Here is a 23467-nt window from a genome sequence, read left to right on the forward strand (position 1 = left end):
ATTAAATCACAGCACACACCAAAAAAAAAAAAAAATCATGGATTGCACCATTCAGCCTCAAATCCAACGTAATCTTGCAGACCTATGCGGCGTGACATAGGTAGACTAGCAATGACTCGCAAGGTGTTTTGGAGTTGAAAAGCAGCAACAGAGAACCTGTTCTACTCATCCAATAATCCTTTATTTTTCCGTACGAACATATAGATTCCAGAGCGTGACTGAAAAGGCTTGAGAGTCGCAGGCGAGGTGAGGCGCCTGACACGTACGGCGCGGAGGCTGCCAATCCGGCCCACACTCTCCTTTACGGAGCGTAACAACAATCATTAAGAGATGTAATGGATTAGCCACGGATGGAGTGAAGGGAGACAGAGCGCCGGGGTAAAAAGAGACAAACCCAGATCGAAATGATGGAGATTGGCAGATGAGTAAAATGGATTGGATAGAGCGCTCTCCGGATGAGGGGAGCTGGAGCCTTACAGCTGCAATGGGAGATAATGGAAAGCGATTACGGATTAAAAACAAGCTTTCTCTCATTCCAGGCTTGGAAAGGTAGCACTGTTATGATTGGTTAATGCTGTCACTGAATTTGCTCCACAAGAGCCAGAAGAGAAAAAAAAAAGTGAGGCCTATTGTATTGAATTATTTATTTTTTTCGTTCTTCTACATTTGCCATACTTTTCACCGATGTTTATTCACTTCCGCCCCGAATTGTGTTGCCGCAGGAGACAAACAGGATGTCTGTGGGAGGACGAATAGAAGGTAGTGAGGGGGGGGGGGGATCTGACGAGGAAGTTTTGCGTCTGAGCCAATCCATGCGTGTGTGTTTTAATCCCAGGAAGGACTTCCTCTGCGTACGAGCAGTTTGGGAGTTCTGTGGGAGTTCAAGACGAGGCAGGAAAAAGCAGAGGAAGAAGGAAAAGAAAGGGGGCGAGAGACTGAGAGCTGCAAGAATGATGAAGAACTATTAAATGCCACTTCATACACACGCAGACGGAGGGAAACCACCCACAGAGAGGCCTTGCACTAACTGCGGTCCTATACTGGCGTCACTGAGCGCTAATGATGAGGATTAGACCCCCCCCAGACGTCGTGGGGGGGTTCACTCCAAGCGACACTAAAGTGCCGAGTCAACATTTTCCAGCATCTGTCTAATCATGGAGATTCATTAATCATCACTAATTGTGATCAAGTGGCAAGATTTGCATCTTTGTATAGATAACAAGCTGAGAGTAGACCCCTTAAAGACTGATCGGGTCAAATTTGACCCATTTTGATGATTTGGCAGCAATAAAAAAAAAATGACAGCAGGAGGAGGAGGGAGGAGAAGCGGCAGTATAACAGGCCAAAGGAGTACACGTTGTGTATGTGTTTATTTTTAAAGGACTGTGGGGACAGTGTTCAGATTATCTGTTATTCATAATTTCTAGAAAAGTAGGATGAGGATATTCAGGATGGGGTTAAAAGAATAAGCATGCATGGAAAAAGATTATTTGAAAGGAAGGACCGGTCTCATGAAGGGGTCGTTCAGAGAAGAAGAGGATGACTAAAAAAATCTACACGCAGAGATTCAAAGCCATACAATGTCATCTCCACTTATCTCTCTGTAGTTCAAAGTCAAGGTGGAATGTTGATTTTACGTCTTCATATTACAGCGGTAAATCTATTTTTACCCTTGTATGACAGCGGATATTGCTTGGACTGGGGCGTCGTCCTCTTTATTACAAGCCAGTGTACCATCAAAATCATTTGAACGCTTTGATGTCGCTTTTTTTTTTTACGTGTTTGTTTAAAAGGTATCAAAGCACATTTGAGGTTATCGTTCTATATTAGCAGTATGTCATGCTGAACATATCAGCTCGCAACCTGGAGGTTTTCGAGGGGTTATGTAACTCCAAGGAACCACATCTTAGCCTGTAATTAGACTTCAGGGAAAAGTCTGGCTGGTAAAACGCTGCGTAACTTATATCTCCAAGTCCCTGGTTGCCTCAAGGCCATGTGTCAGGCAGAGCTCTGTGCCACACACACACACACACACGCGGCCAATCGTACGTCTGCTTACTCAACATCATTGGGCCACATCTGAGAGGACTCATGCGCAACACATTTGTCTGCCAGCCAAATGTGCACAAACCACAGCATGGAGACCAAAGAGACCGCGGACCCTTACAGACACTCCCCAAAAAAAAAAAAAAATCGACCGACCCAACTTGTACCACCGGCACAAACTGATTAGAAATATATAAGGATTCCTGATCGTAAATATTGAACCGGTTTCTATTTTTCATGTTGTCATCAATACAGTGGTTTGTTTAAAAAAATAAGATATCTATATATATAATATAAAAATATATATAAAAAGAGTGGTAACGGTTTAATAAGAAACATCAGAAAAGACTACTTTGTCAAGTCTATATGGACGACCTTTTATAGAAACCACTTATCTGTTTTTTTTTTTTTGAATGAAGGCTTTTCGCCGACAAAGAGGGGAGCCCGCTTAAGCGAGGTCAAACACAATTCACCATCACGCCACTTTTGCGACAACATATCAAATTGTTGCCACTTCCACTCAGGACAGTAATGTGCAGTCTGTAAATTGCACCGGCGCCTTTGACTGCTGACAACAGCTAATTGTAAATGTCACAGTTAGTCGTGCGTGTATCGCCGTGGCGCGCAATTAAAACTCACCTAGTTCTTTTCAAATGTGGAGACGGCTCCTATGGAAGCGGTAAAAATAGATTTGGACAGAAGCATAGCCGAACATTTAACTGAACACTGTTCAGTGTTGTGAAGTGGAATACACAATTTGGAAGTGCTATTGATAAGGTGAGTAGTTTAATATTGTATATTTTGTATTCCATTTTAGTGTTGCGTTATGTCTAATTTGTTTTGTAAAAAAGGGCAGATAAAAGAAAATGGAGGCTAAAAAGAAGCTAACGCTCATGCTAACGGTAACAAATTTGCTTCATAAAATCCCATAATGGAGCTTTAATCTGAGAAAAAAAAAACGGAGGCTAATGCTTTTAAGAATGCGAACAAAACATCGTACGTGATACTCGACCGTTTTCCAAACAAACAGTGCAGCAAATTGTTTACCCAACATTTACACTTATAATCTTTATAACAATAAAACCAATGTAGCATTTAAACGATTTTACGGCGACGACATTAACTTTGATTCAAGTCCGAAGTACGATAAGGAAATGGAGTGGGATGCAAATATTTCTGTTTTGCGAGGTTTAGCGTTCTGCCAGCTGATGTGTGTGTGTCACACAATGATTTGCTTTCTCTCATGACCGTGATTACAGGTTGTCAGCCATGCTTTTACTGGAGCTGATGGCTAATTTCATTCTTTAACATGGTTAAGAGTTGATGGCTCGATTGTCTCACACACACACACACACACACACACACCCACACGCACACCCTCGCACGCACGCACCCCCCCCCCCCCCCCACACGCACACAGAGCATCCACGTCTGGACGCACATCACACTTGAACACCCGAGGGTACAGTCGACGTATGTCCACACACACACACACACACATTGATGGACAAACAAATCAAGTGTCATGTCTATTAAAGTTGACTAATCAACAAGGCCTACATATTATCCTGTCACAAGAGCATTGTGGATAATTTGTGCCTCGAAAATTGCATCCAATTATTCCTGCATACATTGCTGGGCACAAGGCATTTGATGAGCCCGGCTAATTAAATATGGAAATCAATGAGATTCAAAGGAAATGGGGGGGGGGGGGGGTAGGGGGGGAGCAGAGTCCAGATGCATCTGAAGGAGCTGCTAAAAGCCAGATATGACATCAGAGACAGAAAGCGAAACGTGCTTTTCCTTGAAGGCGACGATTAGCAAAACACGGCGATTAGCCTCGTAGTCAACAACAGCGATTCTTGACGGTGGTATTCTCTTAAAAGTGACATAAATTCACAAGCGAGGTTGTTTAACGTAAACAAGGACGCGACCAGTCGGGTTTGGTGAGGGACGGCGATTGAGGGAGGGGCCAAGTTCAACTGCAAGCCCCACCTCGGACACGCGTAGGTGACTTTTCAGCCTCAATAAAGAGGCGTATTTTGTCCTCTCGCAGGAAAAAAAACACATATGCTTAACCATTGAAGGCCGGCTCTTTTGCCACTTTTTTGGAAAGAGGTGGCTTGGAATAAAGAGATTGGACAAATGTAGCGAGTTGGCGCGGGCCTCTCCCATTAAATTGACCTCATCCTTCTTTCCGTTCCCATCCCTCCCACCTCGTTCTGCGTCTCTCTTTATTTATAAGCTCAATCCCCTCTCTGGTCTCTGCTGTTTGGCCCCTCGCTGCGGACGCTTTGCCTGCTAGCTGCAACGGGGCACACGCTGAGATGTGTCACGAGGAATGTCTAATCTTTTACTTTTACTCAAGACACTTTAATAAAGACGAAGACGAAGAATGTTGTCTCCCCGCCCCCTCTCATATAGGTTTTGGCATGAAACCAACCTTGTACATTTTTTCTGTCAAATACATTTTTTATAAAAAAAAGCAACCTGGATTTGTATTATTTATAAATAACGAGAAAATTCCAAGGTTGTTCCCAGTTGGATTTCTATAAGAATTCACAAGTTGCTGGGCTGGCCAAAAAAAAAAAAATGCATTTGAAAATCAAAGTTCAATCCAACTCACTCACTACCATTGACGGCTAAACACGTCAAAGATTTTTTTTTTTTTACTCGGCTGGGAGTGAATGAGTTCAATTGGGGACAATCAAAATTTCAACTGGCAAAATCCTTGTGACATCATCCAAAAGATTAGATGACAGCCTTAATGAACCTTTCTTTTGGGCGATACTTTGAACTAACTCATGTATATATTTAGACTTTTTCCCAAACGGATTAAAACTATCATAAACTCCTATCTGCTTCGATAGCAAAACCAAGTGAAAGGAAAGCCATCGCTTTCAGCCTGATAAAACACACAACGCTATATATGCTAATTAGTCCTTTAATAAGAATGTCTAATTAATGCGATGCTAATGAGACCGTGCCATTATGGGACAGGTTTGATAGGTTTGGTATCGAACCTCCTCAAGAAAGCTCGCCGTGCGCCCGCGTCGCACGCCGGGAAATCAATTTTGTTAATTGTCAAATATGCAAACATGTAAATTGAAGTCGGGCTTTGGCTCGACCGCAGCACCTCGCCGTCCCCCGGAGCAGGCGCAAACACGGGCTCCCACACTCCTCTTATCTCATCAGCCCCTTTAAATGGCATTGGTATTCAGTGGTCTGTCCTCGGACAAAATGAATGCCACTAATTACCAATTCCCTTGATAAGAGCGCTGCCCGTAGAATGCACGATGGCAGATGAAGAGCGTGCGGCTGAACCGGGGGGGCCTCGATTGAACATTCTGACGACGCGCCACTTTGAAAATTGGCTTTCAATCAACGCAGCTTTTATTCGGCCGCCGGCCACGTGAAAAACAGCTGCCGCGCCATCTAATGGCACAGGACAATTACCTGGCACTTTTTTGGGATACGTGACAGCAAAGTGTGCCCACCTGAAAAACGATCGGTAAAAAAAAATAATGGCACGTTCATATGACAAAATTCTTGGAGTGTATCAAACAAAAGATTTTGTTTTCTTTCTGTCCCTTTTTTTTTTTTTGGTCTTGTGCAGTGAGAGTTAATTGAATTTGTATGCTAATGAAGGCTGTTGCATAGCTAACGAGCTCAGTGTGCGACCCATTAACACGTTGAATGATTGTTACGCCCGGGGCGAGAATCACCTATAGGAGCGTCAAACACAAAGACAAAGAGGCAATCTGAATACATTACGGACATACATTTACATGTTTATCTACGTTACATACGTTGCGACATCGAAATGCGCCCCCCCTTTTGCCGTCGTCAAGAATCTTTGAGGGATAACGTGGCATTCAGATGATGATCATTCCGAAACGGAGACAATGATTTTTTCCGCTGCTGGCTGCCATTGAGCGTTTTAGCTCAATGAGTTCTCACCTTGCCCAAGACGTGGTGTGATTCACTCACTTTGGCTGTGCCCCTCATCGCCATGACAATGTGTGAAGCGCAGTGAGACCGTGCGCCGATTACAATGACAAAGCAGCTCTTTAAATAACTGTCTCGGTGTGAGGAGGGGAGAAAAACAATATTATGTCTGCGCCTTGCTGCCGTCACTTATCGCAAGGGGCGCTGTGCGTCTGCGCTGATAAAAATGGGCCGATACTATGCACTGATACCATTCTTAGTTTATCGACTATGCATATGAATGTGGATTGTTAAATGTAAAATCTCTCTCTCTCTCTCTCTCTCTGCTCCCATCTCTGTTCAAATTCACCCCCCCAAAGGTATCTGAACGACGAGTCCCAATATTTTGGAGCATTTCACATTGCCAGACGGTTCGTCTTCCTCGCCGCTTAAAGTCTAGACGCCTTTGCTCTCCCGGGGTTTCGTTCATGTTGTTTTAGAGAAAGACGAGCTTAATCCCCGTGTGGACTTTTCATAATGTACACACTCACAGCACATCAAACAGAATACCTAGGACACGGAAAGTTCAAATCAACCTGGATGGAACATTCATCGCGATTACACTCCACCCCTCGCCGTGTCAGCGGTTATGTACATCGTGTTAGAGATCTCTTGTGCCTTTTATGGACTTGATTGTGTATTATTCTCACAAGTCCTTGGCCATGACAACCGTTTATATGATGGAGGATTATTGCTGATTGATATTCCACCCCGACGCCCGTTTCTTCCAATTGAGGTGGAAATACCGTGCTTTTTCATTCGCTTTGGGCTTCTAACCTGAGTCGAATCAGGTCTCAAAGTAAACCAGGCTAGTGTTAGATATATATATATATATATATGTTCGGGCTGTCAAAATTAAAGCGTTAACTCAAGATTAATTTTTAACGCGATTAAATATTTTAACTCAGTTAACTCCATTAATTTGCATAACTTGGAAAGACAAATTCCAAATTAGCTGTACATCTTTAGCACATGATCTCAGAACAAAAAAACTTGCTTTAGTTACCACCGGGCCTTGCAAACCAACACTGCTGGAGTGAGGTGCTTACAACTAAATGTACTGTATAAGTTTTAAGAATTGTTTCTAAAAATAAAAATCCTCAAGATGACTCACTTTAGATGGCATTGAAGGATCACACACTTCATATTTGGTGATTTTGCATTAATTACAATATATTGTTCCAGTAAATACCTGTTAAAAGACTCACAAAAAAATAGTAGTAGAAAAAATGTGATTAATCGCAATTAATTCCGGATTTTTATATGATTAATTAGTTAAAAAGTGTAAATTGCTTGTCTCTCTCTCTCTCTCTCTCTGTCTACATATATATATATATATATATATATATATATATATATATATATAAAATATGGCATTTGAAGAAGACATTTTATATCCACCGCATCTACTGTAGAGCAAGGGAGCTTTAGACCATCCAGCCGGGGTCAGCATGATGATAAGGTTAATGAGGGTGGCTGCGACTCAGGCACGCTCTGACGAGCTATTACGGCCCAAAGAGAGGTCGGTCGAGGGAAAGAACAGGATTGGAGAAGATGAGGAAAGAACAGAGAGGAAGGAACACGGGATTAATCATTCACAGTAAATAAATGATTACCGTCCGCATGCCTTCCTTCTCACGCCGTGTGCTTCATTTCAGTGCACGGACAAAAGAAGGAACTTAATGAGCACATGCGTCGGCTCGGTTGCTGGTAAAACGGCGGTCACGCTTCCAACAATCGCAACCGCAGAAACACACACGACGCACACACTTTTACCAGACAGCCTTGAAGGTGTAAATCTCCCTGTGACAGACACATTTTTAGCGTATCCGGGAGGAGATTAGCCAATTTCCTTCTTGAAGTCTCGAAGAAGGAAAAAAAAAAGAAAAAAACAAAACAAAAAACGACCTGAGTCAGCTTCAGATTACTGCTGATGCTCATCTCTAATAACCTAACCTAATCTCCTCCTCGAGTCTCATTTGAGATTAACCCCCCAGGGCGTCAGCCTCCCTTCGCTTTGAATTGCTACTTTGAAGGAAGAATAAACAATGTCTAGTCAATATCTATGTTCTTATCGGCCCATTTGCCTTGAAATGCGCCGCAAAAAATAGACATGAATAAACGGGGAAATAACATTTAATTTCCTGGAATTTACAATAGTCACGGTGGTTGCCCTTCCTTGTTCAAAATGAGTCATGTTTGTGAGGCACGCATTCACTTGAGAAGCTGCTGCAGTTCCTGGCAAAAGGAATTAAAAAAAAAAAAAAAAAAGTTGCGTTCAGATGGGGTTCGCCGTCAGTTGGTGCACTTTATTTCTTCCGTTCATCACGTGATATTCGAGACTGATTATTGCTACGCTTGGGATTCATTTCACGTTCTCTCATCAGGCTAACTCGTTCAACAAGATCCGCAGTTATAGGTCAAATCAAATTGACATTTGCAGCTGATTGGCCCGAAAGGGAATTGCATCATTTAGCGTAATGGGGATTGACGTGTTTGGTTTAGACACAATCACAGACCTGCTGCATTGACCGCAAAACAGACTAAGTAGTAATGAGTTGGTGGAAAACTTAAGATGAGTGAAAGCAGACTTGCATATTAGACAGATTTTGTAAGACGGCAATACAAAATTCACATACAACCTTACGCGATACTAACGTTTGCGATCCAGATGTTTAATACATAATTTCTAATTTTCTAAATTAATTAATTATATATATATATATATAAATATATATATATATATATATATATATATATATATATATAAATAAATAAATATACATATATAAATAAATATATATATATAAATGTATAAATATATATGTATATATAAATATATATATATATATATATATATAAATATTTTTAAATAAATAAATATACATATATAAATAAATATATATATATAAATGTATAAATAAATAAATATATATGTATATATAAATAAATATATATATATATATATATATATATATATATATATATATATATATATATATATATATCTTTGGTGAATTTGCTCCAACAGAGCCGTTAGCGATTCCATCAGATGCGCATACGAGCGTGATTGAGCAGCGGTCTGCATTACACACGCCACCGGTCAACTAGCTCAGGAACGTTACCATTGAGAGGAAATAATACGAGTGTGTTTCCAGACACCTGAATACAACGCCACTTCATATGAGCAAACATACAGGCTGATCAAACATGCGAACACTGGCTCATTTGCATTGTCTACGTGTGTGTGTGTGTGTATGATCCTTCGTGTAGGAGAAAGCGTCGCTTTGAGCTTTGTAGCCATTAATGTGATTCACTGATCAAATGTGCTTTGATCGGCGCCTGCGATGTGTGCATGACGTCAAATCTGTTGACCTCAGCATACAGGGTAAAGCGGCGTACGCGACAAAGCATGCACAAACCTTTTCGGCTTACTTTTTCACCCCATTGAGGCAGATTTCTATTTTTGACATGCAAGTATACTTTTGAAGATTTTTTTTACGATAAAAGGATGGCAGTTTAAAGTGAGAAAACTGTCACTGACGACAGCATATCTTGAATGGGGTAGAAGTCGGGTGGGGGGGGTGTGGGGAGGGGGCAAATATACTTTGATATTACCTACTAAGCAGACGTCAAGAATCGGAGTTCGAACTTGAACCGATTTGTCAATTGTCATATCATTGTATTCGATTAATTCTAGGGATCGATTGATCATTGGCCAGGCCGATTATTGGCGTCGATATTCAACATTTTGACAAATATGAGGGGAAAAAAAACAGTTCGTCTCTAATTATTATTTCTTTTATCAATCATGAAGACGAATTAACGAAACACAGCCATAATGTGAAATTAATAATTAATGATGTGTCTGAAAAAAAATCAAAAACATTTTACAGATCTCAACCCTGCTGCGTTGGAATGCTAAACAGTAGGATTGTGTTGCATCCTGTACGACGTGAAATGGGAAAAAGCGGTCGGGGTCCTCGGAAAACGCATGCGGGGAGCAGCTGCCACAGGAAGTGACAACGTGGGTGAAACGGACGCCGTCTCATCATGCTGCGTTGACCCCGATGAGTGAGCTGGACGAACATGTGGGCCTCACACTGCTCGAAACAACTCACTGAGCAACAAGCGGATACATGTCTCTATGTGAGTGTGTGTGTGTGTGTGTGTGTGTGTGTGTGTGGATTCGGAGAGCAGCGAGAAAGAATAATTAGTGTTCCCAGTCCAAAAACATTAAAAATGCTGCCCTAAAAAGGGACCAGCATGGATAGATGACATCCCACGGGATTACATCGCTTCGGCCTGGATCTGATGGAGTGAACTTTCACTCGAGTCTGAGAGGAGGTAAATCAGCCTGACCCGGGCGCGTTCACAGGACTTGGACTGCTTTCAAAAGCTTCGCAGGGACAAAGGCAGAAACTCAACCGCCAAAACACAGGAAGAGGAATACATGAGGAGAGACGGGAGGTGATGAATGGTCACCCCCCCTCCTTCCTCCCTCTCGGAGGAGGATGACTGTATCGTCCTGTGGGAGCAAGCAGCCTCGCGGAGCGCCATTCATGTGTCTCGGAGACAGCCAATGGGAACGCGGGGATTCGGTTCATATGCGAGTTTACTGGGTCGGAGTCGGAGCAACAGAGGAGGCGGCGGCCAATCGGAAGGGGGCCGCAACATCTGGGGGATTTAGCCAATTGGATTCGAGTTTGGTGTCTCACTGTTAAGATCTAATTAAAGTGGATTGTGTGTGTGTGTGTGTGTGTGTTTGGGGGGGGGGGACTGAACTGAAAACAAGGGTTAGAAAAGAGGAAGGGTCTTAAAAAAAAGAGCTAATTTCATCCTAACCAAAATATTAAGATTATACTTCATCATACTTCATAAATACACAGCAAAGACCTCATTTAATCTTGAAAGAAAAAAGCAGTTTTTTTGTCGCACTTTTTGCTTTTCTTCAAACATCGTGCTGGTCCTTCTGGTGTGCACTCTTTGGCCACCTGGTGGCAGTATAACCCCGCCAAAGAGACACATGAAGTTAGCATCGCCAACACATTAGCCGTTTGCCAAATGCTAATATGGAGCGCATAAGCATTTTAGAACTTGCCTTAGAACGGTATTCACTTTAGTTTTGTGAGTGTTACTTATCGGTTCTACGAAACAAATACGCTAGACGTCTGTTCTGTGTTTTTCTTTATTTCCTGTCGGAATGAATTAGCCCTGTGAAGCCAGGTGTGTCTCTCTCCATAGTATGAAGGCTTCTTATTGTGTCCCCCAACACAATGTTCCCCACTTCCACCCCCATTGAGACACTCTTGTAAAAGATCGACACTGCCAGGTGTTAATGGAACTCACGTCCACACTCTTAGCACACACTTGTACACTTTCAAGCCGCTCAACCTGAGCCTGCACAGCAAAGGCCAAGGGTGACAGACGGGGGTTTATTGTTGGCTTTTTCCTGTTTTGACTCTTTCCGTCGGGGCGCCAAGTGATTTAGCGCACATACGCGACAATGTTATATACATGGACATCGTCAAAGCGGCTTGCAAATTAGTCTTGCGTGAACGGAAAGTGACATCACAACGGGAGGAGGCTAGTGTATTCCGAAGTCTATTTTTTTTTTTTGTATTGTACTTAATTGGAGTTGCTAGCTAGTAGCTCTAGATCAGGCATGGGCAAACTACGGCCCGGGGGCCACATGCGGCCCGTTAAACGTTTTAATCCGGCCCGCCAAACTTGAAAAAAAAAAATTAAATAAATAAACCTTGTTTATGTTTTATTTTCTAAATAAAGACAGATATTTTGTTGTAACGCTTTTGTTCACTTTCATTTAAAATTAAATGTATTTTTTTTTTCACCCAATGAGGTGAGGTGACCAAAACATGCCATCCATCTGATCTAGGCCATCTGTCAAATTTTAGAACCCACCAATCAAAAAGTCCCCCCCCCCCGCTCTAGATGTTAACCGGTAGAATTTTAGAACGTGACTAGTAGTGCTAGTAGTTGTGATTTAAAGCGCTGGTCATGGAAGCAGAACGGCTCAGGAAGTGGAACGGCCGAGCGGTAATCAGAAGGCTTGAACGTGACGGCACCGGCTCCAACGGCGAACGTTAAGTATTCGAGGCACATGTACGAGTTCAATCGAGGCACTCAGTCAAGTGCACATGCTCACACGCGTGTTCATTTGTCTTCCTGTGTGTTTTCGTGACTTTGATCAATGACAAAGCACAGAAGCGCCTCATCCTAGCGTGACAACGCGCACTTTGTTGTCATTCAAACGGATCGCTCTTTTTGCATTTGTTGGCATCGGGACGTCAGTGTCGGAATCCATCCGGGCCAAGAGTTTTGCTTTTATTTCACCATTCCGTCATTCCCGACTTGGACCGTGACACCCGGCAGCAAAGACTCTCATTGTGGATCGGTGTTAGGAAGATGAAATAATAATGTTGCGCTCTGCAGTCAGTTAAGTGCATCAGAGCTGGTGATACGCCAATCGTGCAAGGCGAGGGCTGTTGTTATTATTCTTTGATCAGACCAGCAGGAATAACAATCTATAATTCATAACGCGCAGTCTAGTCTGGGGGAAGACGAGGCTCGGCACCTTTAATTATTGATCAAACACAACAGATTTAATATCAATCACTAGAGCATCGGCAAGAGTGAGCAAAAGTCAGAAGAACATCTCGGCGTGGTTGTCCAACCCTCGGATGAAAACCAAAAAAAATGAATCAAAATACATAATGCTTGACGGGGGGGGGGGGGTTTCGGGGGCGGGGCTGCTGCTGTGCAAACATAAGCGCAGGCTTAGCCCGGAGATTTGTTCACACGGACCACAAGGATGCGCCAATTAGTGCAGGATTTGAGCTCGACTACAGTGAGTCTTTGAACAATTTTTTTTTTCGTTTTCTCAGGAAGTTCTCAGAGAATTCCAAATAATTCTTAAAGTGTACATCTTCAAATGAAACGCCATTGAGTGAATGTCGCCTTTGTTCCCCAAAGGCACGATGGTCGGTTACGGGACGATTGCGGAGCATGTCGCGAAGCAATCGAGGTTGGAAATGTCGAAAGACGACATGACTTCAGATGCGAGTGGCCGGACCAGTGGAGCGCGACACACGAGCTCGGCGAAATTGCAAAGTTTCATTTTGCCAAGGCCGTCTGAATTCAAACCAGCATGGCATCTCATCATTTTGACGACATTTTTAAAAATGGTGGATATTGGCTCCGTCCGTCATCGCTGGCTTTCGAAACACAGTCTTTAGAAAATAAAACATAAACAAGGTTTATTCTTTGAATTTTTTTTTCCAAGTTCAGCGGGCCGATTAAAAAGGTTTAACGGGCCGCATGTGGCCCCCGGGCCGTAGTTTGCCCACAGCTGTCCTAGAATAATCTCTCCTATAAAAGACGATTCAATACGTATCTCAAAATATTTTAAAGTGCAATGATTTGATATCTGTAGTTCATAGAAATGCGCGGCAACGACAGCTGATGAAGGTTGGCAGCTGTCGAAACCCAAACGCACGCTATTTGCAACTTCTTGCCCATTGACGTCTTGCGACGCCTTTTCTGCGACAAGTCTGTGATTGGAAACACACGCATGCACTTTGAGTAAAATTCCCACATTGTGCGTTCTGCATTGAGTGGAGAAAGAGAAAGATAGCGGGACTTTCCCCAGGATTTCCAAAAAGGAGGGAGAGAGGAAGCAGACAGTGGGGAGCGACGGAGGACAGGAACAAACAGAAGAGGAGGGGAAAATGCATGGCTTGTCTTGAGCACACGGGCCCATTTCTCTTTCCCACAGTGGAAATGACCCTGGAATAAAAGCGCCATGTGAAGGGGGGTGTGTGGGGGTGGAGGGTGGGTTGGGAGGGGGGGCGCATTGGATGACACAAGAGTGAAAATAAATAAGTCAAGAAATTGTGTGAGACACAAGAAGGTATTTGAGCACTTTCCCCGACGAGGTTCCAGTGAAAGCTAAACGGTCCGAGAAACTTTGTCGCTCTACGAGTCTGTCTGTCTGTCTGTCTCCTTGCGACTGTCTGTCAAGGTTAATGGCACGTCTCCAGGGCTGGCTGCCGGTGTTGCCATTGATATCACACACGGCCACCAACGCTGTTTCATATGCTCTCACTTTGTGTGTGTGATAGGGATCAGTCGTCTTGACGGTGATTCAGTTCCGAGGTGGTGTGCATGAGCATGCGTGTGGTCGGCTCAAACAGCCAGCTGTTGGCATTCAGGTTTGCGTGCGTGCGTGTGTGTAATAACAGGAGAAGCCCTCGCTGACATTCGCAAAACTTGCCATGTCATCTCAATCTGGGGGCGGGCTCACAGTGACGTGAGAACAAGAGAGTCTTTCTCCCCAGTGTGTGCGTTCACATTTGTGCATGAACCCGAGTGTAAATAGTGTGTTACTTTAGTAGCGTTATGCTTATGAGCAAGTGTGTGTGTGCGTGTGTGTGCCAAGTGCGCTTTTCAGCCACGACCTGAATGAATGTGCACGTGCTTTCGTGGAGGGTGGTCTCACCTGTGCATTAACACGCGGAGCCGGGATTATTTCTCCCGGAAGGTGCACTTGAAGAGGAGAATTTTTAACAAAACATGAGTGTGTTACGATTCAAAGCAAAAAAAAAAAGGCAAAATCATTTTTTTTTTTTTTTGCAAAATGTTCAAAATTTGGAAATGTTCCATGAATGGAAGGTCACCTCCTAATTTAAAAATGTATATGTAATGTATACATAATTGTGGAAAATACACTTTAGAACAATCCAGACAAAGGCAAAAATGCAGAAATGTGGCGGGAAAAAAAATTATTTGCTTGTTGAATGGGACTTTTTGAACGGGTTAGGGAAAGAGTAGTTCATTTAATGGACAATTCATGTTTTTGTCGTTCACTGATGTATTTGTTTATTCAATATAATTGAATCCAAGATCTACTTAAATACATACGTTAAACTGGCATGCGTTTTAAATCGTTATTATTCTGCATGGATATCGACGACAAACGAAAATGTTTCGCTTACGCTCATTGCGTTGAAAATGAGAGGCGAGGCATTCACTGGAGTCTATGCAGAAAAATCTTTTTACGCCAACAGCGCCACAACTTAGACCTGCTTTTTTTCTGGTTTAATGTCTAAGCTGCTTTTTTGCCACCAAATTGTCAGCCGTGCAATAGATTCTATCTACGAAAAGAGATCCTGAAACGTTATTTTAGTTTTCTGGGAATGTACAATCTATTTGTATCTGTTTTGCATCTTTTGCATTCGGCCGCATTTTTGTTTATGGCATTAAACAAGCTGTCAACTGCTTAAAGATTTTTTTTTTTATGTTGTTGTTACATGACACCCCATCTGCACAATGTGACGCATCCCTAGGCCAAATAATCGACATTTAGATTTTTTTTTTCCCACCAATAATCGAGCGGATATGCTCAAGACAAAACACAGACAAAGGCAAGTAAAAAAAAAAAAAAAAAAAAAATGAAGATGACGGTGGCATGCATTTCTGTAATTTCTCCAAACTTGTGTCCAAAAGTTAACGCGCAGGCATTAATCAAGTGGCGGGTTAAAGTTTCACCGGATTCTCCTCCTCGTGTACGACCCTTCACGAACGGCGGTAGCTGAAATGGCCTGCCTCTTGTATAACATTTTGCCGTGTTTATTTTGGGACTAAAACTGGCTTACAAACAGCTTATTTAAATATTTAAAATATCACATAATCAAGCCCTTGTATAGAATGAAAAATAATAAGCACAGACTTTCACAAATGACCCTCCCAGCTGCCGTGCGAGAGAGGAAGACGGCAGACCACATCTTAGGCTGCCAAAAATCACATACCGCCACCCCCCCCCCGGCGTGCTTCTAGTTTTGCTGCTTTACATTAAAGTGGCACACATGCACGGCGACGCCAGAGTCCGCCCACCTCGCATTTCATTAGCGGGGGCATGCTCAAAACGTTTACGCCAGCCGCTATGATGCCACGGCAATCTCATTGAGTCATCAGTTAAAAAAAAAAAAAAAAAAAAAAAAGTGGTCGTTTAAGAACAGGAAGAGGGAGTGAAGCACCCATTGGAGCAATGGAAAGCAGAAGGTTTTGGGGGTGGCAGCCGATCACTGCGTGCATGATGTGTTTTACAGAACAGTACAGTACTTAATGACGCGAGTATACAAGCTCAGCATATTTAATGAGAGTTGTAATGAACCACAGCTTTTTTTTCGAAGACTTTATCAAAAGGTACGTGAGCATTAACATATGGTGTAAAAAAAAATGGATAAAACAAATTTGAACAGTTTGGGAATTGTCATTGTAGTTCATTTTAAATTAGTTTTGATGTTGTTAAATTCAGAGAAAGTTTGTATTTTTTTCAAAAAATGTTTTTGTTCAATTTTCATTAGTTTTAGTTTTGGATTTTTTTTAAATATTTTTTTTTATTTATTTAAATAAAATAAAATAATTCTCAAATGAATTTTTGACCTTTCTTGTAATACTGAAATAAATACATCTTTGCGACACAGACCACTTAAAAATTAAAGGGGCATTTAAACATATAAAAAATAAAAAAATAAATAAAAAACAAGCGATTAAAAATCAAACCACCCCATCATGCGTCTCTTCAACAAAACCGGCCAGCCTCATCTCAAGATCCACAGAGACAACTTTCTGCTGACTATGTCGCTCTGCGCAGCAGCGAAACGTCCGACCAACCAGGCGACAAGAGTCTCCGTACATCTGCGCGGGTCCGAGCGTACGAAAATAAGCCGGTGATGGATGAGAACAGCGGTTCGCTTCGCTAACTTTGGCGATCCCGATCACCGCTAGTCTTGAGAGTCAACCCTGCGCTATTTTGGGGACTAACGATGAGAAACGGGTCATTTTTATTCTTATATGACAGTTGTTTGTTTTTAATCAGGCTATCGCCAAAAAACGAGTGACAAATATATATTTTCAGCATGTTTGAGAAAACAACTCATTAATATTAGATGATGAAGTCCCTCCCCTCCGCAGCACATGTGGATCAGTTTAAACACGCCCGGCTTTGGCCCACTTTCACAATGTCACAGGACATTTATCTTTATTCCCCTTCTTCCTCCCGTGCACCTTTGAGAGAAATGACTTTTACACATGTGCTCTCTGCACCCTCTCGTCTTTTTTGCGAACACGGTTTTTGCGCCTCGCGCTTGCATGCACGCAACGCATTGCATGTGCTTCTCGGGCGGCCATCTGGAAAACATATCGCCCCCCCCGATGGAAGCTTAATAAGGGAGGGCTTAAATTTTGGGCTTGGCCCCTTTCAACCTCTTGTCTTCTCCTATTTCCAAGAGTTGTGACAGCTGAGTAATCACAAGTCACTTTATTCTCATTTGTTGAGAGGACATGTTTGCAGATTGGATTCTCGGGGAAAAAAAAAAAAAAGTGACCAATGGAATGAAAGGCGATCATTGCGAAAATGCCAATGACCTTTCTTTCCGCAGAGCTGTCGATAAACGAGAGCTGCTTCGAGTGTCACTCTTCACCTTCCGGCATCTTCCTGGCTTTTATGATCCTGCCGGCATCCTAAATAGAACGTAGGAGCAAAAACTAAAAAAAAAAACAAAAAAAAAACAGACTCTCGAGTCGAGTCTAGACGAGCCGTGACACACAAACAGCAACTTCTCGACGTGCGCTGTATCTAGCCGTAATAACCTTGACGACCTCCGGTTCACTTATATAAGAAAAGATTACACAAGCGGCGACACCACGAGGAGCAGTCGAATATAGCACAGCCAATCTTTGTGTGTGTGTGTGTGTGATCAAGTGTGTGTATTTGAGTTTATCTGAAGATGCGCCTGAGAGACAGGCAGAGATGGAGGAGGAAGGTTCTGGAGAAGTGAGCAATTTGTCATGTGGCTGCAGCTTGAATGTAGAAACAATTTGGGCCGTTTTCGTTTCCCCCATCCCCGTACGTTTTTTTATTTTTAATATTCTGCAGGAGAACCATCAGTGACGTAAACGCAAAGTAAGTGCAGCAAATTAGTAGGAGAACAGAGAGCAGAGTCAAGGGAGGAGGGGGGGGGGGGTGTGATGGAGGGGGGGGGGGGTCTGACTTAAACAGCAGAAGGCCTGCGAGAGCTACTTCCACACTTCAAGGGCTTTTGTGACAGCGAAGCGGCGCCGTTGAGCACCGTCAGCAATTTTGCTTGTAAACGTGCGCGTGTGTGTGTGTGCGTGTGTGCACGAGGTACATGTGTGTCTATCCACAGGGAATGAAAACTCCCTGTTGTTGTCGTATAAAGCAAGGACGCCACACAGATGAAAGGACGGGCGCATTCAGTCACATATCTACCTGTGCTCTTGTATATAAATAACTGGCCGCAACATTAGGTACACCTGCACTATCAAATGAGGTGCAGCCAAATTATTCGAAGAGTCATTGAAGGTCGAAAACTAAAGAATAGTTGGCTGCATCAAATTTTGCACATGTTAGCATTAAGCTAGAAAACTTTTATTAGATTATAGATGGGATGCTTGAACATTTAGGCATTGACCTATTACGGATGAGGAATGTATATATTGGAGGAGTGTGTTTTGTGTTTTGGGATTTATTACTGTATAATAGACATATATTAGTGCTGTCTAATTAATTGCAAAAAAATAAAATAAATAAATCCGTAATTGTGATTACTTAATGCAGTGCTTCTCAAATAGTGGAGCGGGCGGAGTCATTTTTCTTAGAAACAAGTCTCCAAACACAAGCACTAACACTGCAGCAGTGTTAAGTGGTAAGGTGTTTTGTTGCGAGATGATATGCTAAAGATGGACAGCTAATATGGTACCGTATTTGAATTTGGCTTTGCAAAGTATGCCAATTTTTTTTTAAGTAAATAAAAGTGAAATGCGTTAACTGAGTTAAACCATTTAACAACATTAATTTTTTTTCTAGTTAAGATCCAGAGTTAACGCTTTAATTTTGACAGCCCAAATAAATAAATAAATAAATATTTATTTATTTATTTATTTACAAATAAATAAATAAATATTTATTTATCTATTTATTTATAAATAAATACATAAAAAAATGATGTCAAGTGTGCCAAACGAAGACATTTACTCTGGGTTTATTATTGTCGTTGCAGCATGCGCGCACCAAGGCGCGTTCTTCTCTCATCTTGACTCTCACAAGAGGCTAAATAAGATAAAATGAGAGCCAAAATACGACAAGCTTCTCTCAGTAATTGGGCCTGATGAATGTACAGCGTCGCGGAAGCGCTCGGCTTTCATTAAAACAAAACTATCGTTTCCTTTTATCCTACACAGGAGTTACAGATGAAAGTGTTGGGTCTTTGTATAAATAGAGTGTATCCTCAAATGACATTTTGACCATTTCACATGAATATGTATGACCGCTTCTTGTATTGACGCACTGCTGCAATCATTGCTTATTATTATTATTATTTTTTTTTTTAAAAACAACTCCACATTCGCACATACAACCCATTTAACAACATGCAAATGAGCGGGAATATGAGACACTGTGATTAAACAAGTAGCCAGAGGGCTCATAGCAAGTAATAATAGTACATTTTTACTCTCTTGGTTGAGGTTAGCAGCCTCTCAGGAAATTAACATCTCCATGAACCTCTCCATAAGGAAGGTAGTTTGAGAATTATTGGACGACGAGCATTACGACTCTTACTAAAATGCAATATAGTTATAGTTGGAAAATATGTCGACTTTGCTCCCAAAGAGGAAGTGTAGCATGACCGAGTCGCCCAGGGAGAGTTAACCATCTCTGAAGTTGTCCACCTGGCAGCGGCAGGGGGATTTACAACAATATGTAAGCCTTCATGCGCAACGTACTGCAGCGGTGAGAGCAGAGCGAGGTCAGGACCAGCCTCGGAATATTCCTACGCGGTCATCAGAAAAAAACAAAAATGGATCCCGACGGACGGCTTTTAACTGTTTATGACGCTCGACGCTATTAAAGTTTTTCGACAAAACACTCAAGTGGGAGTTGACGATCAGTCGGTTCCGCGTCGCAATCGGGGGCGACTCGAAAGCAAATGATTGCCGAACGATATTCAATCAGAGCAGAAGAAAATGAAGAAAGATGTAAAAATTTCGAGAAAAGTGCTCGAAAAATCGACTGTATTGATTGGTTTTAATTGATTAGCTAGCGGCAGGTCAAAACAGCTAACGCATGAGCCGTTTTTTTTTTCATCAACAAAGGTGAACAAACATTGCGTTGATGAAAAAGTGCAGCGAACCACACGATTGGCTGGACTATGACCACAAAAACACGATTCATTTATGTCCACCGACAGTCTTGTAATGTCATGTAATCGCCCACAGAAGCCACAAGATGGTGCTTTACTTTGAATGAAACGACTCAAAACACCCTGACTTACTTCCTTGGCACCGATACGCCAAAAGATGCTCGTAAAATAAAACTTTTATCGCTTGGACATTCACATGCTCGTAATTCATGGACAAACGTCCAAATTCTCTTGGTGCTGCCCCCTATTGGTGACACCGCTGACTCACAATTTTAATTACAACCACCACTAAGCATTGACGGAGCCCGCGTGCCAGTCGCCGCCGCTAAACGAATAGCAAAGCAAGCATAAACAAACACCCCGTCATCATCCAGGAAGCCGTGACGGCTGAAGAAGAATGTCAACACACACTCACACACGGTTAGGACGAGCGCGATGGCACTCAGCGGTAAAGTGCAGCCATCCCTGGCTGGCACATAGGACACACATTCACTCGGTGACAGAGTGTCACGCCACATGATTTATGACGGGTAATTATGGTTATGGAGGTGACATCATATCCTACTCACTGGCTCCCCCATGTATCCACGTTGAGTGTGTGTGTTGTGTGACTCATTAGTTATGCTGTCTGGATACAGCAGCGACTATCTGGGTTTTTTTTTTTCTTTCCCCTCCTTTTCACAGAAGGGAAGACAAGACATGTCACAACAACATAGCTCACAGTTCCTCCAGGCGTGCACATGGACAAAAATACGCACAAAAACAGCTTTTCTGACTCCAAAGAAATCATTTTCCTAATCTAAGAACACAGCCTATTATTGTTGCTTTTGGGGGAAAAAAAGAAACATCAGGAAAGAGAATGAGGCCCAAAAAGCAGAGCAAAAGTTGTCCCACAACTTGTCAGACGGCAGTGAGGTCTATGGAAGGAAATGCGGAATAACTAAAAGCATGAAGAAGAGGCAGAGAAGGTCTCCAACTGCTGTCGTATGTGTTGCTGCTCAGTGTGCAAACAGGAATAGAGGTGTGAAAACACAGGACACCGAACCTTGAGGAACAGGATCGAGGACTCTTGCCTTAAAATAATGTGATGTGATATTTGTCCAAAAAGTGGATCGGGTGGATCTGTCACATTTTTTTGGTGATAAACGGCAGCGACAAAAAATAGCTCAGTGCGATAGTGCTTACCACGTCCGCCGTCGAAAGACTCCGGATGAACATTTTGGCTCAGGTTTTCCTGTGACGCGTGAGTTTTCCTGCATTAAAAAAAAAATGCAAGTTAGGTTGATAAGACTCAAAATTGTCCACAGGTGTGAACTCAGCGTGATTAGTTTTCCGCTTATATGTGGCCAGTGAATGAGCGCCAACTAGTGGAGGCCGCTACCAAAATAACGCAAACCGGACTGACTAAACTTGCGAGAGTTGGCAAATACTTCTTATTTTGATTCACCAAATCTGTCCAATTAGAAGTCTTCCGCGCCGCTTTGGGCAGTCTGGAGGCTCACAAAGTCGCTCGCGAGTGGAGTTTACGTGCAGAGGTCAGTGAGGTGTACGCGGCAGCAGGCTTAATAAACCAGATTGGGTAAACAAAAGAGACGAGCAAATCAGAGCAACTGCATGTGAGTCATCATGAGTGGTTTCATCTTATAGCAGGCGGTCATAGCCACAGGCTCTCGATTCAGAAACGGGGCTTCAGAAGTCCACATTTGAACTAGAGGCAGCAGCAGCCAAAAAAAAAAAAAGGAATAAAATAATCAAAACAGCCTCTTTGTCTTGAAAGTTGCCAAAGAGCAGCATTTACATACGCTTTATAAATCCAAACACATCCGCGCCCTTGACCCCCCCCACCCCCCCGCAACTGTTTTAACTAAAGTGACCTGACTTGTGCAGTTTTTCGCCCCTGGGCTCAAACGCAAATTAGAAACTTCACAAACCGACTTGAACGAGCGGACCCGCTGGCCTGCGCTGACTCTTTCACAAGGTCGTTGAGAAATAATTCATATAGTCGGGAACAAGTTCCTGGGCGGATGGCCAAATGTAGTTTTTCCGCACACAACTTAATTAAGCAATAAGATATTTGTAATTAGAAAGTCAAGCGTACTTCATCTTGCTCGCGTTCCAAGTCGGCATTCTCATGCCGTGCCGTCCACTTTGATGCGTCATGCACTCCCCTCTCATGTCTCAGCATGAGAATGGGCCTCCTGCGAAGCGGCTTGGGTCTGGGAAAGACACAAACGTGGATTCTGATCAGTTTGACAAACCACAAATTAAGTGTTGCTTGCCAAGACACTCACAAAACGTACGAATTCCAAGTGTGCAACTTCCTGCTTTTTTTTTTTTTTTTTAATGTCATCAACTGCCAAATGAGAAAAAAACGATGCGTTTGCCCTTAACATGATAGCTTTGCGAAAAAAAAATAATAATTAAAAAAAAAACAACAAAGTATTGCAGAACTCGAGCTGTGCTTCAAATCATGTTCATCTCAACTTTGAAGCAATCGCGCTAACCACTAGCACGTCGCGGTGCACCCAATGAAACATGTCTCGCCAAAGGGTGTCAGTTTTTTTATTCTTAGCTCACAAGAGAGAACAAAACATTTTGGAAAAGATTGCTTTCATTTGCGCCGTAGCAGAGGGCCTCTTTTGACTGTGACGTGCGCAGTCAAACTGGCTTTTGACAAAAGAATTTTGCACATCACCCTTCCAGATGAAAAACTCCCAAGAAACTTTTGACTGGGCATCATTGTCCTTCCCAAAAAAAAAAAAAAGAAAATTTATATATATATATATATATATATATATATTATATAAGTATACGGCCACTACTTGTGCTTCGACTGATGAAAATGCCATCAGAGTCACGCTTCCTAAAGTCCAGGAAATCAGATCCATTTGAATCCAAATAGTCATCCCAACGCCGCTAAAGGGGAATATCAGGCTGTCATTAAACTTACTGGGTTACTCATCTGGGAAGCGTGAGTGTTAAAAAATGTCGCGTCAATTTATTCAACAGATGTTGGCCCTGGAAAGAAGTGAGAACTTGCGTTGCGTTCGTGGAAGTGTCAAAAGTGTCGACGAAGATTTCAAACGAGTAGTTTGTCTTGACGGTGTGACCTGGAAGAATTATAACGAACGCTTGCACCTGCTTGTTTTTCGGCCCACATGCATTTTTAATGTCAAATCCCGGCTTCCTTT

At 42.5% G+C, this 23467-nt stretch overlaps 1 protein-coding gene across 11 annotated transcripts in view; it reads right to left on the reverse strand.

Annotated features, from left to right (window-relative positions):
* Positions 1 to 23467, reverse strand: part of LOC148321520 (uncharacterized) — a 106065-nt gene that overhangs the window by 68974 nt on the left and 13624 nt on the right. For all 11 annotated transcript variants that reach the window (XR_015846842.1, XR_015846845.1, XR_015846851.1 and 8 more), the window contains 2 exons: positions 22375 to 22492; positions 21462 to 21529 (listed from right to left, as the gene is read on the reverse strand). Coding sequence is in view for 1 of the 11 variants with exons in the window: in XM_088318532.1 (XP_088174658.1) it covers positions 21462 to 21529; positions 22375 to 22451 (145 nt within the window). In the remaining 10 variants the exon portion in view is untranslated. The remainder of the gene's footprint in view (positions 1 to 21461; positions 21530 to 22374; positions 22493 to 23467) is intronic.

Source organism: Idiotropiscis lumnitzeri, chromosome 16, assembly GCF_059441095.1.
Source record: "Idiotropiscis lumnitzeri isolate Australia: NSW breed Sydney's pygmy pipehorse chromosome 16, RoL_Ilum_1.0, whole genome shotgun sequence".
Lineage (NCBI taxonomy): Eukaryota > Metazoa > Chordata > Actinopteri > Syngnathiformes > Syngnathidae > Idiotropiscis > Idiotropiscis lumnitzeri.